Raw genomic sequence first — 15773 nt, 5'->3', positions numbered from 1 at the left:
AATAATCCCAAAGCAATGGATACAATGGCTAGCATTTAATGATTACTCATAATGGCAGACCTTTTACCATTTTTAATGCATTATATAGTACTCACAGAACCTCTTTTGAGGTACATCCTATCATAACTGCCAACCCGCCCAAGTTTTGTTGAAAAGGAAACTGAGGTGTAACAGATAAAATAAACTCTGCAATGTCACAGAGTTAGCAAGCAACTGAACAGGATTGAAATTCAAGTCTGTCTGGCTCCAAAGTCCATTTTTGATGACTTGTCACATAGTATATGTAAATATTTATATCATGCAACATACTAAGAATGCACTTATAGATTAGCCAAAATCCATATTCACAAGGTAAGTCCTTTAGGAGAGATCTTATCTAAACCAGGCCTTAAAAATAAATGAATCACTCAAGAAAGCATGGAAGAGTAAAAAATCTATGCAGAGTGGACAGCACAGGCAAAGGAAAAAAAAATCCATCTTTGTGTGTTCAATAAATGATCATTTATTTCCTAACACAGAGGAGGTCACCATCCTTTCTTCACTTCCAGAGCACCCTTCAACTCACTTTCATCTACCACCACAAGGACATGACCTTGCCTGCTGTCCAGTCCAGGATGCTTTTCAACCTCACCATCATGTGTCAGCAGCATGAGACACTTCTTTCTTGAAACACTCTCTTCCAATGGTGTCCAGGACACCACACTCTCTAGATTTCCCTCCCTTATTCTCTGACCATAGAGAAATTCCTGTATCTTTTGTTAATTCATCTTCTATTGCATTTTGAAATGATGGAGCTCTTCAAGACTAGGTCTGAAGTCTTTTCTCTTTATCTATATTCCATTTTGGGGACAATCTCATTAGTTCCTAAAATTTTAAGTGAAATCTACTGATAGTATCTATTTCTGTCTCTCAGCACTAGACACATATACAAGTATCTGCTTGGCCCTGAAGATTTAAATGCATTTCACACTCAGCATATCTATAACTGAATTCATTATTTGCTCTTTACAACTCCCCAGGCCAGCCAACACTCTGTCCTCTTCCACATGTCTCTTTCTTTTACCTACCCATTTGGGTGTCCACCTCATTCTCCCTCTGGGAGAATGGGTCATCACGTCCTGTTGGATTTTCCTCCTGAGAAACTTAAATACATGTATCTTCACAGTCACTCTCCTGGTCTAACCTGTTGGACTGCCATTTCTCGCCACGTCCCTAGTCCAGGCCACCACCTCTTCTCACCTAAAATGCTGCAATGGTCTCTTGCTCCCTTTATTCCATTCTCCACATTATAGCTTAGAGAAGTCTTTAAAATGCACCATGTAAGTATGATGATCCCTTTCTCTACTGAAACCATGCAGGAGCTTCCATTGTTATTAGGATAAAAAGCAACATCCTTAACTTGCATGAACTATTCCTGTTCGAACTCAGCAGCTTCATCTCCATTTAATCGCTGTGCTGCAACACTGGCCACCTCTCAGTTCCTCCAGTTTAGTGTCCTTCCCACCTCAGGGACATTTCATACTCCATCCCCTCCACCTGATAGTTTTTCCACTTTATTATATTAATTGTCACTGTGTTAGCTTTTCCTGAGTCTCAGGATATTAGACACTCCTAAGAAGTACATCATGCTCCTATCTTCATAACACTAAGGTCTTAAATTATTAGAGTAACTGATACTGTTTTCCTGAATGAAATGTAAGTTACAGAAAAATAAGGACTTTGTCATTCTCCTCACTGTTCTGTCACTGGTGCCTACGACCAGGCTTCATATGGCAAATAAACACAGTGAATGGATGTTGAGTTAATGGGTAAAACATTTCAAAGAGAAATTGAGAAGCACCTGAAAAATATGGTGCTTTGGTAGAATATATATGAATTTTTCATTTAGCTTTTTAAATGTGTAAATTTAATAATCATTTTAAGTATTTATGCTAAACCCCTCTTCTTTTCAATAATTTTATTTATTTATTGCTCTGCTGGGTCTTCACTGTTGCGGGCTTTTGTCTAGTTGGGACAAGCAGGGGCTACTCTCCAGTTGCAGTGCACCGGCTTCTCATTGTGGTGGTTTCTCTTTTTGCAGAGCACAGCTTCAGTATTTGTGGCGCACAGGCTTAGCTGCTCCGTGCTATGTGGGATCTTCCCAGAAAAATCCATGTCTCCTACACTGGCAGGCGGATTCTTACCACTGAGCCACCAGGGAAACCCCAAACCCTTCTAACAAAAATGGAAGGCTCGCGATATCTTGTAAGGGACAGCCTTAACAACAGATCACAAAAAGCTAGACGCAAGAAAGGATCACATAATCAAGAGGAGGAGGAAGCTGATCCACACCCATTTTCCTCGGGGAAGAGATCTGAGTGGAGAAACAGAGCCTGAGAATTCATTGCCTTCCCTCAGCTTAAAAACACATCACATCACTGAGTGAACGAGCATACTTCTTTATCAAAGCATCCAGAGTGAGTTCATGCAGGTGATGTCGCTTTTCCCAAATGCCTGACATTAGGGTGGATCCTGCCAGGTGCCCTTAGGAGGTACCTTCACCAGGGAAATGCAGGCACTCAGCTTCCTTAAGGAGCAGGAACTTATGAGAGGCCTAGTCCCCGGGAGTGTTGGAGAATTACAGAAACAAAAGTACCTTTCACAGACTATAAGAATATCAAATGTACACATCTTATATTAGTCAAGAAACTTACCATTTTTCTTAAAAACACGTTCTCGAATAGGGGTTATGGGGCGGTTCACAAAGTTTTGGTCCTGGTGGACAAGGACTTCTTTGATTAAGGGCAATCCAGTTATAACAACTGAAGGCAAGTCACCGAATTCCAGGCTAAAAAGGTTCCCGTATTTCTTCACAAACTAAAAAATAGTAAAAATAGTCATAGAATATGCACATGTCTGTGTGTGGTGGAACATAGAGTATGTGTGGCTGTGGGAGCTTGGATGGGGACAGGGAGGGTATGTGTGTGTGTGTGTGTGTGTGTGTGTGTGTGTGCGCATCCATGCTATGCACCCAGGTTTGATGGGGATGTTTCTACCTGTTTCCAATTCTCCTCTTCTCAACTAGCCTCAGGTCGAATCTACTATAGGACGTGGACATTCCTTATAAACATTCATTCATATGTTCAACTTCCTTGAATTGAGTATCCACCATTTGTCCTGAGAACAAGGCATAAAGATTTAGCAAGATAAACAAGGTATCTAACCTCAGGTATCTTCATGTCTAGTAGAGGGCAGAATTCAGTCCATGTGCCTTACCAGAGAAGGCAGAGATATGGTTAATGAACATGGACTTCTTAGTAAATCACATCTGCTTAACCAGGAGAGAATGTACTTTTCCTCAACATGTTCTAGGTGACAGAAAATTCATCAGAAGGCTGGGAGAAGAGCACATGGATTCTGGAGCCGAGTGTAAGTCTTAACTCTGTGGCTGACCAGCTGTGAGCTCCAGGGAAAATTGCTTAGTTTTTTTTTTTTTTTTTTTGAGTCTCAGTTCCCCAGTTGTAAAGTGAGAAAATAATTCTTTCCCTCAAAGGATTCTATAGAGAAAAATGAGAACAGAAATGTGAAAGGCACTTTGTTCCCTGGTCCCTGGCAGATAGCCACTCGAGTCTCTGGGGAATGAATGGGTTCTGTGTGCAAAGGGATGTGGGTGTGCTTGTTCATGGTGAAAGATAGGACAAGAGCACAGGGATGATGTGGGGAGAAAGGCCCTGGTGGTCACAGACAGCCACATCGACTGGGTGCCATGACAACTACCTTTCATGTTTTATCTCATTTAACCTACAACTGCCCTATGGCAGTAATGATTTTCCTTATCTTTCAGCAAGAAGTAACTTAGCTAAGGTTGCAAAGCTATTGCATGTTGGTGAAACTTTCCAGGCATTATGTAAGATTTAAGGACAGGACCATGGACCTGAGATGGTGATAGGGACTTAGAGTTCAGTGGATGTAAGAGAATGAATGTGAGACTGAGGGTGAGGGATCTGCGGGGAGGGGAGAGAGAGAATGGAAGAGTGGGTGGGTGGGTCAGGAGTGTACACAAATGTGCAGGTATGTGCAAATATGATTTGGGCTACAGTCAACAGTCATTAATCAACATCTTCCCTGACATGTTTACTCAAGACAGCAATCTAGATAGGCCCTGCCCCTGCCCCCAGTCCACAGGGCTGTGTTCTGCTGCAGGCTGTGGTATCAAACAGAAGCACGTATTTCCTCCAGGTGTCTATGGCCCCATCTCCCCACCTGCCATGACTGATGTTCCCCCATGTCACTCCAAATGCCCTGGACCCCATTGCCCCATCAAAGCAATACCATGGATTTATTCTCATTCTACCACCCTGCTCCCATGTTAAAGGCCAAGCCTGAACTCAATCCATCCATTGTTCTTTTGGTCCAGAGTCTTCTACCCGTGTTTGCTCATCACTAGACAGTAAGTCTGTCTTGTTATAAAAAGAAGAGCCAGGATTCCATCTCAGTCTGGTCTGCCTTTACAGTACATGTCTTTGTTCTAAGAAATGGCAGGAATGGGTCTCTTAAATCACGACATTTTATTTCATTGTGCTGAATGCCTGGATGAACTTCTTAGGTTTTACTTTAGAAAGGATTTCTTGACTATTTTGGAATATACAGTAAAAATATTTTTGGAATGGCTGAAAATCTCAGTTTAAACTAGAGAACTCCTCACTGACAATGGATACAATCTGAAACCTCAGCTTGTTCTTGGAAGGGACTAGGCATTCCATTAGTGTTTACTGAAATGAACTTCTACAGAGTCCTATCACTTAGAACTTTCTGCCCAAGTATATTCCTAGTCCAACAGAACTAGATCAAACATTTCTATGGTGTTATCAACAATGTAAATGTGGATACATCAAATGACCTACTGCAGCCCTGGTACCAATCATGGTGATGTCTACCAATTCTTAAGTAAACATGCCAGTTACCATGCCAATGGCTTTACTTGGAGGTAAATGTAAGTCCCAGTGTCATCTGAGATTTTGTAAGATAGAGAATACACTTCAATGTACAACAATAAACAAGTTGTTAAGAAAGGGACAGTATAAGGGAAAAAAGAGATTAAAAATAAGGTTGTTGGTCTCCTACACTGTTGGTGGGGATGTAAGAAGGTTCACTCACTATGGAAAACAGTACAGAGGTTCCTTAAAAAACTAAAAATAGTGTTGCCATATGACCCAGCAATCCTACTCCTGCCATACTTTCAGACAAAACTACAATTCAAAACGATTCATGCACTTTTATGTTCACAGAAGTTCTATTCACAATTGCTGAGACATGGAAATAACCTAGATGTCCATCGGCAGATGAATAGCTAAAGAAAAGGTGGTACATATAGTCGATGAAATACTACTCAAGTCATAAAAAAAAATGACATAATGTCATTTGTGGCAACATGGATGGACCTAGAGAATATCAAACTAAATGAAGTAAGTTAGAAAAAGACAAGTATCATATGGTATCACTTATATGTGGAATCTAAAATATAACATAAATGAAGCTATCTACAAAACAGAAACAGGGACACAGAGAACAGATGTGTGGTTGCTGAGGTGGGGCATGGCAGACGGATGGAGTGGGAATTTAGGATTAGCAGATGCAAACTGTTATACATAGGATGGAAAAACAACAAGGTCCTGCAGTATAGCACAGGGAACTATATTCAATATCCTGTGATAAACCATAGTGAGAAAGAATATCAAAAAGAATATATATATAAATAACTGTGTGTGTGTGTGTGTATATATATATATATATATATAAACTGAATGACTTTGCTGTACAGTAGAAATTAACACAGCAGTGTAAAAAAGTGTAAAAAAAGTGTAAGCAGTGTAAAAACAGTGGTTCGGGAGGCTAAAACAGGCTTAAGAAATGAAAACAGAAAAGGAACAGCATAGTAGCTATAAGAGGCAAATAAAAGCAATAGGTTACAGGAAATTTCATATGAAGGATAAAATTCCCACATGTACGATTAGGCACTTAACTAATAAAAGAGAGCAAAATAAATGTTTAGGACAAAAAATTAGAAGTGTTGAGTTATGAGACAAGAGACTGAACCAAGAAATATAAAGTTGAGGAAGATATTACTTTATCTAAGTTCTTAAACCCAAAAACCAACAGAAAAAGACACAAAAAGAGAAAAGGAAAAAAAGGAAGAGTGCACCAATTCTTACTCCCACTAGCAGTGACAGGGTCTGTTGCTCTAACGCTCACTGGCAAGTGTGGGTATGGGGGTGTGTGTGTGTGTGTTTGGGGGGGGGCTGAACACAAGGAGAACTAAGGTTCTCTTACTTATTACGTTATATTTTAAAATGTGTCACTCAATGTATTTATATTGCTTTTATAATTAAAAAGTGTTGCTATCCAATAAAGCACAAAAGAGAAACCTAAGGACATAGGAAATAAAACTTCATGGCATTTTATACAATTTTTTAAGCAATAAAATCATTTGAAAATAGAGTATGTCATGGATCTGGTAAAGGAAAATCCTGCATGTGTGAACACATTTATGCATGAATGCAGTTCACCAGTCCCCTGGGGTCCACAAACTCCTGCTAAGAATACTGGTCTAACTGGTAGTTCTTGGGATTATATTAGGTTTCTGAGAACAGCCTGTGGAAATCAAATTCAAGTTCAATCCAACAGGTTTTTATGAAAGGGTCTGGAGTTGTCAGGCACCTTCTGACATTGCTATGTTATATGTGGGAGCAATACACAGATCACTATGCTATGGTGTTTTCCTGAAGTGTCAAAGCCTCCTGGGGAAGGCTGACTACAGAAAAAAAACTAATGCATAGAAGAAGATGATATATGTTACCATTCTGGGGCAAGGGGCATGAAGCTATTGAAAGAGGAGAACAATTTCCACTCAAGATATGGGAGAAAGTGTCCAAGAGTACATGATATTTGGGCCAGACTGTAAATGAAGGTCAGGGTACCCGCAAAAGGACATGTATTGCGAAGGCAAAGATTTTAGGCTGTGGGAACGGCATACACAAATGCAAAGACAGGGAAACGTGGGTGTTCAGGAACTAGTGAGTTCTCTTTTCTGACTACAGTATAGGTTCATTAAAGAGCACTAACCCTATGGTAGGTCGAGGCCTGTTGCTGGCGGTATAGGCCCTGAAGTTTAAGATGCCCCCAATCTAATGGAGCATACAGATAAGTAAACAATTCTTATTAGTATTACCATTCTATACAATAAATTATCAAATGGGGGAAAGTAGGGAACACATAAGGGGACCGAAGACTAACATATGTTCCTGGAAACAAACAAATACACACCTTTTTGTTTATGTAGGAAAAGGGGAAACAAGCCTGACAAGGTATACTGTGAACTAGACCAAGGATATCTTAATGTCAAGTAAAATAATTTGGATCTTATTTTGTTTCTAGCTAGAGAACTGAATGAGTGGTAAGGGCAGTGAATGCTTAACAACCTGTATTTTGAAGTTATACAAATCTGTATCCAGCTTCTGCTTGTTACTTTCTATGTGATTTTTGCTTTAGTTATTTACCTTCTCTCTGTCCCAGTTTTCAAATCTATAAAATGGAGGCTATTACTAGTTCCCATCTTTGGGATGGTGGTGATAAATAACCACAATACTAAAATAAATAATAAAATTATTATTGTTATTGATATACTTGAGAGTGTATTTTAGCAAAACGACTCTGGTTAGATCTGGACAAAGGAATGGAGGGGAAGTGGCTAGAGAGTAGATTGATGGAGCATATACAGCAATCAGGCTAGACAAGTGATGCCTGGTATGCAACCAATGACTGGCTTTCCTTGAGTTTGTTACTCTAAGTTTTTGAAGAAGGTGGGAGTGGGTGGTAGACATACGAAGAAGCATCAACTATGCACGAAGCACCTTGCCAATAAACTGATATTCATGAACTTATTAGGTTCTTATAATAATCCTATAATGCATTGTTTTCAGAAAAAGAGGCAAAAAGATAGAGAGCACAGCTGATGGGTATAAAACTGGGCTCTTTATAACTCACTCTGTTTGTCTCATTTTTAAATGAAAGCATGAAGATATTATCTCTCTTCTTCTGAGGGACAGACTCCCTAAAGATTAGTTGGCCACATGACATCCCAATTAAAGCCCACATTTCCAAGCTTCTCCAGGTGTGGCCAGTGAGACACCTGACAATGGGAGTAGTGGTGATATGTGCATCTTCTGGGTCATGTTCTTAAAGGAAAGTGGCTTCTCACCACCTCCCTCTTCCCCTTTCCATGGACTGGACCTTATGCATGATGATGTTGTAGGATGAGAGCAATAAGACAGAAGGAACTGCAGTTTCTAGATGACCTTGTGGTACAAAGCAGTCTTCCAATCCTGGTCTTCGGGCCTATATCTGACCTTACTTTTGACAGAGAGATAAATTTCACTCTTTTTTTTTTTAATATATGACTGTATTTTGGGGTCTTTTTTTATTACAAGCAGCTCCATTTATATCCTCACTAATACATTTATTCACCTTATCTACAGTTCTCCCACTTCAGTCCAATAAGATTTTCTCTTACCTAAAAATATGCTCCTACAATAAGCCATGTAGCTGTGGTACAGAAAGTTTAGAAAAAAGGAGAAAAAATAAGAGTGGTTCATGGTTCCCATCATGCCACATACATTGGCCAGTTTCTTCACTGCCCTCTCACTTCGTTTTACCTGATGTCACTTCCCCCATTTAAAAATCTGTCTACTTTACTCCATATGACCTCTTGCCTAAGATTCCTTTCCAGTTCAGCCAAATTTAACATTCTATAGGAGCTATCCCCATTGCTTCCCATTCATAGTGATCCCACATAATAACATCTCACTTGGTTTACTACAGAGTTTATACCATACATTTCATCATACACTGTCTTGTACTGTGTCTATCATATGATAAGCACTTTATAAATGTCTGTTGCATAAGTGAACCCATGAACAAGTCAATTATCCTCTAACTATATCATGAAAAGTCAGATAGCATCAGTAGAGAATAAGTATATGAGTCAAGTAATCATGTGTCCAAGGCCTTGTTTGGCCATTACCTATGCTGAATAACTTAGGCTAACTGCTTTACTATTTTCAGCCTGTTTCCTAGTGGTAAAATGGAAACATCAAAAGATTCCTAACTTGTGTGCCTTTTGTGAAGATTAAATGAAAATGAATCCACATGTAAGACCTAGCAGCTAGTTAATGTTAAGTGCCTGTTAAGTTACTCAGTCATGTCCAACTCTTTGCAACCCTTGGACTATAGCCCACCAGGCTCTTCTGTCCATGAGATTTTCCAGGCAAGAATACTGGAGTGGGTTGCCATTTCCTCCTCCAGAGGATCTTCCCAACCCAGGGATCAAACGCACATCTCCTGTGGCTCCTGCATTGGCAGGCAGATTCTTTACCACTCCGCCATCTGCGAAGCCCTGTTAATATCATAGCAGATAGTTAATGATAGGTACTGGTAGATAGGTAAGTAAAGATATATAGGTAATGATAGATAATGATAGGTGCTTAAAATTTCCAAATTGCTTGAATGCAAATTTAATTACAGCCAAATCACATCATTTAAACTCTATTTTTCACAAACATAAATATTTAATTGAAAACTTTTTTAAAATACAACAACACTTTTGATGAAAAATCTTTGGCCAGAGATAAGACCGTAGCCTCAGTATCATCCTTAGCCAGTTTTATGACATGAGGCAAATCATTTAACCTCTCCAGTCATATCTATCTTAATAGTAAAACAAGGGCACAGATCAAGTTTCTGACTTCAGACAACAGTGAAAGCATCCCATTTTACTCTTCCTTAGCATCATGATACTAACTGGCACATACAAAATTAACACCAATAAAGCCCCGTTCTTTGTAGCTAAAGGACCAGATAAAGAGTGGTCCACCAGGACAGAACATTCAACCTTTCTACCTTCCTGTTCCAGAGACAATACCATAAGAGACGTGACCCTCCCCCATCCTAATGGGAGCCTACAGTACTAAAGATGCATGAAAACTTGCCTTAATCCTCTCTCTGCATCCTATCTTCATCCTGTCTCTACAGCAAGGTGGTACTTCTCCCCTACTGAGTTTGTAAGCTGAGTTGTAACTATCTCACCCCTGAACGGCAGAAGAGACTCCTTGAAGGAGTCAGTGGGCAAAATCCTGATTTCTACAACTCTACAAAAATAAGGAGGTACCCATATTCCATGGAGATGATATGATCAGATTACTGATTTCTCCCCACCCCCTGCAGTAAGGAAGAGGCTACCCTACTCAGAGGGGCCCCAGTCTTTTGTCCCCATCCTAATTCTCTCCAGCCTGCACTAATGAGAGTGTGGGTTGGAGTCCTATTGAGGTGAATAATATATAAGTGGGGTAGATCAGTATAGCACTGCAAAGGCTTTATAACCTAAATTGACATTTGAACCACAATTCACAAAAGTGAACATTCTAAACATAAGCAGGTTTTGACTATCTGCAAAAATAAAAGGTTTACATAGAGTCCAGAGTCATGTAGCAAAACACACAAAATGTCCAGAGTATAGACCAAAATTACTCATGTTATCAAGAACCAGAGAAATCTCAAATTGAATGAGTTGAAACCAATACTGAGATGATAAAGATGCTGTAATTACAGGTTAAAGATTTTAAACCAGCTATTGAAAATATGTTTCAATAAATAATTACACTCTTGAAAAAATTTTACATAGAAAATCTTAACCAAGAACCAGAAAATACACATATGAACAAAAAAGAAACTTTAAAATTAAAAAACAATAACTAAACAAAAACTCATTAGAGCAATTCAATGGCAGAGTGGTAATGACAGGATAATCAGTGAAACTGAAGACATCAATAGAAAGTGTCCAATCTGAACAACACAGAGAAAACAGATTGAGAAGAGATAAAAAGCTGAGCCTCAGGGACTGATATTAGAATAGGAGAAGATCTATCACTTGTGTCATCAATGCCAAAGAGTACCAGAAGGAAAAAACATGGACTTGAAAAAATATTTGAAGAAATAAAGGCTGAAAAATTCTCAAATTTGGTACTAGTAAAACCTACTGAGGCAAGAAGTTGTGAGTGAACCCAATAAATCCAAAGAATTCAACACTAAGGCATATAATCAAATTTCTGAAATCTAAAAACTAAGAAAACCTAGCTTTCAAAGCATGTAGAGGAAAACAATTCATTACTTATAGGGAGCAACAGTTCAAATTATAGCAGATTGCTCATGAGGAACCCTAGTTCCTAAGCCAGAAAGAAGCAGCACTACATTTTCAGGGGCTTAATAAAAGAAACTGTCAACCTAGAATTCTATGTCCAGTGATAATATACTTCAGAAATGAAGGTGAAATAAAAACATTCTTAGATGAAGGAAAGCTAATTTTTTTTTTCAGCAGACAAGTTCTAAAAGAATGGTTAAAGAAAGTTTTTCAGTTAGGAAAGAGCAACAGAAAGGGTAAAGAAATGGGTAAATACAGTAGACTAATCTTCTTGAATTTAACACGTTGTGTTTGACAGTTAAAAGAAAAATTATAATATTGTCTGAGGTGGTTCTCAGTGTATATAGAGATAATATTTAAGAAAATTTATATATTATAAAGTGGGGGAAGGTAAAGGGACCTAAAGAGTTTTAAGGTGTGTGTATTCCACCTTTGACACTTACTGCAATAAGTTATGTATGCATAGCATGTAATCTTTACAGCAAGCACTTAAAAGACAATACAAAGAGACATACTCAAAAACACAAATGAAAATGGATTCTAAAAAAATATTCAAGTGACCTACAAAGAGAGGAAAGGAGAAAAAACGAAGAGTAAAAAACAAGATGAGTGAAAAAACAAAGTGAAAAATAGGAAACAAATAATAAATTAGCAGACTTAAGTTTTAACAAATCAATAATTACATTAAATATAAATGATCTAAACTCACCAATTAAATGTTTGATATTAGAAGAATGAACAAAAATTTACCCACCTGTATGTTATCAACAAGAAACTCATTTCAAATATAATGATATAAATAGGTTAAAAGTAAATAAATGGAGAAGCATATACTATGTAAATACTAATCAAAAGAGAGCTGAGAGCTGGTGTGGCTATAGTATATCAGATAAAGTAAAATTCAGGCAAAGAAAATTACCAGAGAAAAAGAGGGACATTAACTAATAATAAGAGAATAAATTCACAAAGATGACATAACAATTTTAGTGCGTTTGTGCCAAATAAAAAAGCTGTGAAACACATACATGAAAACTGCTGCTAAGTCACTTCAGTCGTGTCCAACTATGTGCGATCCCATAGACAGCAGCCCACCAGGCTCCCCTGTCCCTGGGATTCTCCAGGCAAAAATACTGGAGTGGGTTGCCATTTCCTTCTCCAAAGCATGCAAGTGAAGTCGCTCAGTCGTATCTGACTCTTAGCGACCCCATGGACTGCAGCCTACCAGGCTCCTCCATCCATGGGATTTTCCAGGCAAGAGTACTGGAGTGGGGTGCCATTGCCTTCTCTGATACATGAAAACTACCAGAACTGAATAGATACACAGAGAAACCTGTAATTATAAGTTGCAGACTTCAACAAGCCTCTCCTAGTAATTGATAGAATTAGTAGGTAAGAAGTCAACAAGGGTTCAGTAGCACTAAACAACTGATTAATCTAATAAGGTCTAACTGACATACAGTATGGAACATTAAACTCAACAAGAGCAGAATACACTTTTTTTCAAGTATGTATGGACTGTATCTTGGGTCAACTTTAACATAGTTTTTTCAAATGAAAAATGAAATCATGTATGTTCTCTGACCATAATGGACTCCAACTGTAAATCATTAACAGAAAGAAAACAAGAAAATCTCCCAATACTTGGAAGTTAAACAGCATATTTATTAAACAAAGGTACAGGCTTAGACTCCTTAGAAAAGACCCTGATGCTGGGAAAGATTGAAGGCAAGAGGAGAGGGGGTGACAGAGGATGAGATGGGTGGAGGACATCACCCACTCAATGGACATGAGTTTGAGCAAGCTCCGGGAGTTTGGTGATGGACAGGGAAGCCTGGCATGCTACAGTCCATGGGGTCGCAAAGAGTTGGACATGACTGAGCGACTGAATTGAACTGACAGGTTTAGGAGACTAGCTTTAAAATTCTGGAGATGAATCCAGTCACTTAAATGGTACCAACTGTGTGTTTCTCCCAGAAAAATGATAAAAACCTTCTCCATCTTAACTTGAGTTTATATTACAGACTTGTGTTTAAAGTGCTCCAGGCATTCAAGGGGAACTGTTATTTGTTGGGAACCTACAATCAGCTGTATTAGTATGGACCATTCACCGTTTTATTTAATGTTCACAACCATCTATCACAGTGCTGTCTGTCAGCAAGATACCTATGATGAGACGCAGGGAAGCAGCTGAAGGTGCTTGAGAAAGTGCTGGATGCTGGAGGAAATGTTAAGGAATTCAGAATGGCCACAATTAGGGAAGGCACAAGCAAGGCAGAAATACACACCCACTGAGGAGTGCAGGAGTCCTGAATGGGGAGGAACATAACCAAAGAGGAGTGTGGGTGTCCTCAATGAGGAAAGCACTAAAAAGTTGATTTAAATCACTTACATTGGACAGTGCTTCTGGGTCTTGTTCACATATTGCCAATTATCTTGTTTTTTTCTTCACATCTCACTAGTCCTAGGACCCTCCCCAAGGTGCCTGCACAACTTTTTTCTAAGATGGATTTCAATGTAGAGACCTGTGGGTACATGTCCACACTTATTATAGGGTGGGGCCCCCTCCCTTTTTGACCCCCAAGAAGCCTTCCTGCACATGTGCAGACAGGGAAGTCTTCCTGGATCTCAGGAGTGGGCACCTTATCTCTTTACTTTAGCAGAACTCAACTTTTGCCACTAGCTTTGTCCTTGAAGTGCCTGGGTGAGAACAAATGCTTGGTTTTACTCCACTCAACAAACACCAGGTGCCCATCTCAGGCTCACATCTATCTCCTACCTCAGAATGACGAGGTCACATTTTACAGCTACTTACGGAGCTCACTGATGCTTTTGAACTGTGGTGTTGGAGAAGACTCTTGAGAGTCCCTTAGACTGCAAGGAGATCCAGCCAGTCCATCCTAAAGGAGATCAGTCCTGAGTGTTCATTAGAAGGACTGATGCTGAAGCTGAGACTCCAGTACTTTGACCCCCTGATGCAAAGAGCTGACTCATTTGAAAAGACCCTGATGCTGGGAAAGACTGAAGGTGGGAGGAGAAGGGGATGAGAGAGGATGAGATGGTTGAATGGCATCCCTGACTCAATGGACATGAGTTTGAATAAACTCTGGGAGTTGGTGATGGACAGGGAGGCCTGGAGTGCTGCGGTTCATGGGGTCGCAGAGTCGGGCACGACTGAGCGACTGAACTGAACTAATGGGAGATGACTATAAAGAAATGGAAAGAAGTTACAAGAAGAGTTCCAAGTAGCTCCCAGCATCCTGTGTGCCAAGTTGTTTCAGTCCTGCCCGACTCTGTGCGACCCCATGGTCTGTAGCCTGCCAGGCTCCTCTGTCCATAGGATTCTCCAGGCAAGAGTCCTAGAGTGGACTGCCATGCTCTCCTCAAGTAGCCCCCTAAGGAACAAGAACTCTGGGAAGCAGCAAGGATCACTAACAAAATCTAAGCAAAGGAGTGACATTTAAAAATGATTAGTGAGTGTGGACTGCTGGGTGAGGAGGCTAAATGTGAGGGGCTCAGTCCTTGTGGAGTTAGGAGCAATTCAGTCGAAAAACGCTGAGGATTTAGATAGTATTTATCACCATTTTACCAAGTGGCAAAATACGGAATTTTTTCCCCCAAGGATAATGATATTAAAAAGATAAACTGATCATATTATAAATAGAAAGTCCCAATAGTATGCAACAAGGCCCTCAGTTAAATGACTTAGAGAACGCATCGTGTCTAACACACTAAATAGTGGACAGTTAACAATATTTCACCCCTAGAAACCACGGGTGGTGTAATCATGCCAGTCACTGGGGAAAAGAGAGAGGTTCAAAGCAAGGTGTAGTCGGGTGCCCGGTTCAGCCTCAGAACCCCCATCCTCCCGCCCTCGGTACCCGGAATGGCCCCTGTTCCGCAGGTCAGGGTCAGGACGCGCCCGGGAACCTTCGCCCGCTCCTACCCGCTGAAGCGACAGGTGCCCTTTCTCAAAGTCCAACTGGAAGAAGTTGCCTACGAAAGGCAGGCGCGGGGGCCCCGGCGGGTAGTTCTTTGGACGCCGCCTTTTGAGGAGATCAGCCAAGAGGAGAAAGACGACGGCTCCCAGCAGGACAGTGCCGGGACGGAACGCGGCCCAGAAGTCAGTCGCCAGGGAGCCCAACGCCTCCAACATGGCTGCGCTGGTCCCCCTTCCGCGGTCCGAGTCGGCAGAGGTCCTCCCGGTACTCTGCCTCCACGGTGCCAGCACCGCCCTCTTTCCCCGTCTGCCCCGCCCCGCCGCGCCCCGCCCCGCCGGGTCGGTCCTTCGGCAACTCCACTCCGCCTCGCCGCCGCCTCGCCGCCCCTCTGCCCCTCTAGGTTGCGGCACAGCCTGATCTGCTCGACGCTCCCGGTTCTTTCTCAGGCCCCGCCTTCTGCCTTCCCCTCAGCTCGCCCCAGCCGGTCCCCTACGTCCCTGTGTGTCCACCTAGCCCTCCTACCGCCCACCAGGTGCCTGTAGCCAGGTTCCTAGGAGAACAGCAGCGGTGTTGGAAAAGGCCCTACTGGAAGCGTTTTAGAGAGC

General features: G+C 40.8%; 1 protein-coding gene across 3 annotated transcripts in view; it reads right to left on the bottom strand.

Moving 5' to 3' along the window:
• LOC133041272 (cytochrome P450 2J2-like) overlaps positions 1 to 15457 on the bottom strand; it is a 36839-nt gene extending 21382 nt beyond the window's left edge. For all 3 annotated transcript variants that reach the window (XR_009689207.1, XM_061121735.1, XM_061121736.1), the window contains exons 1-2: positions 15174 to 15457; positions 2694 to 2856 (exon numbers count right to left, since the gene is read on the bottom strand). Coding sequence is in view for 2 of the 3 variants with exons in the window: in XM_061121735.1 (XP_060977718.1) it covers positions 2694 to 2856; positions 15174 to 15383 (373 nt within the window). In the remaining variant the exon portion in view is untranslated. The remainder of the gene's footprint in view (positions 1 to 2693; positions 2857 to 15173) is intronic.
• Between the last annotated feature and the right edge of the window lie 316 nt (positions 15458 to 15773).

The sequence above is a fragment of the Dama dama genome, chromosome 20 (assembly GCF_033118175.1).
Source record: "Dama dama isolate Ldn47 chromosome 20, ASM3311817v1, whole genome shotgun sequence".
Lineage (NCBI taxonomy): Eukaryota > Metazoa > Chordata > Mammalia > Artiodactyla > Cervidae > Dama > Dama dama.
Note: the sequence above shows the minus strand (reverse complement) of the source record. Positions and strands in the feature narration are given on the sequence as shown.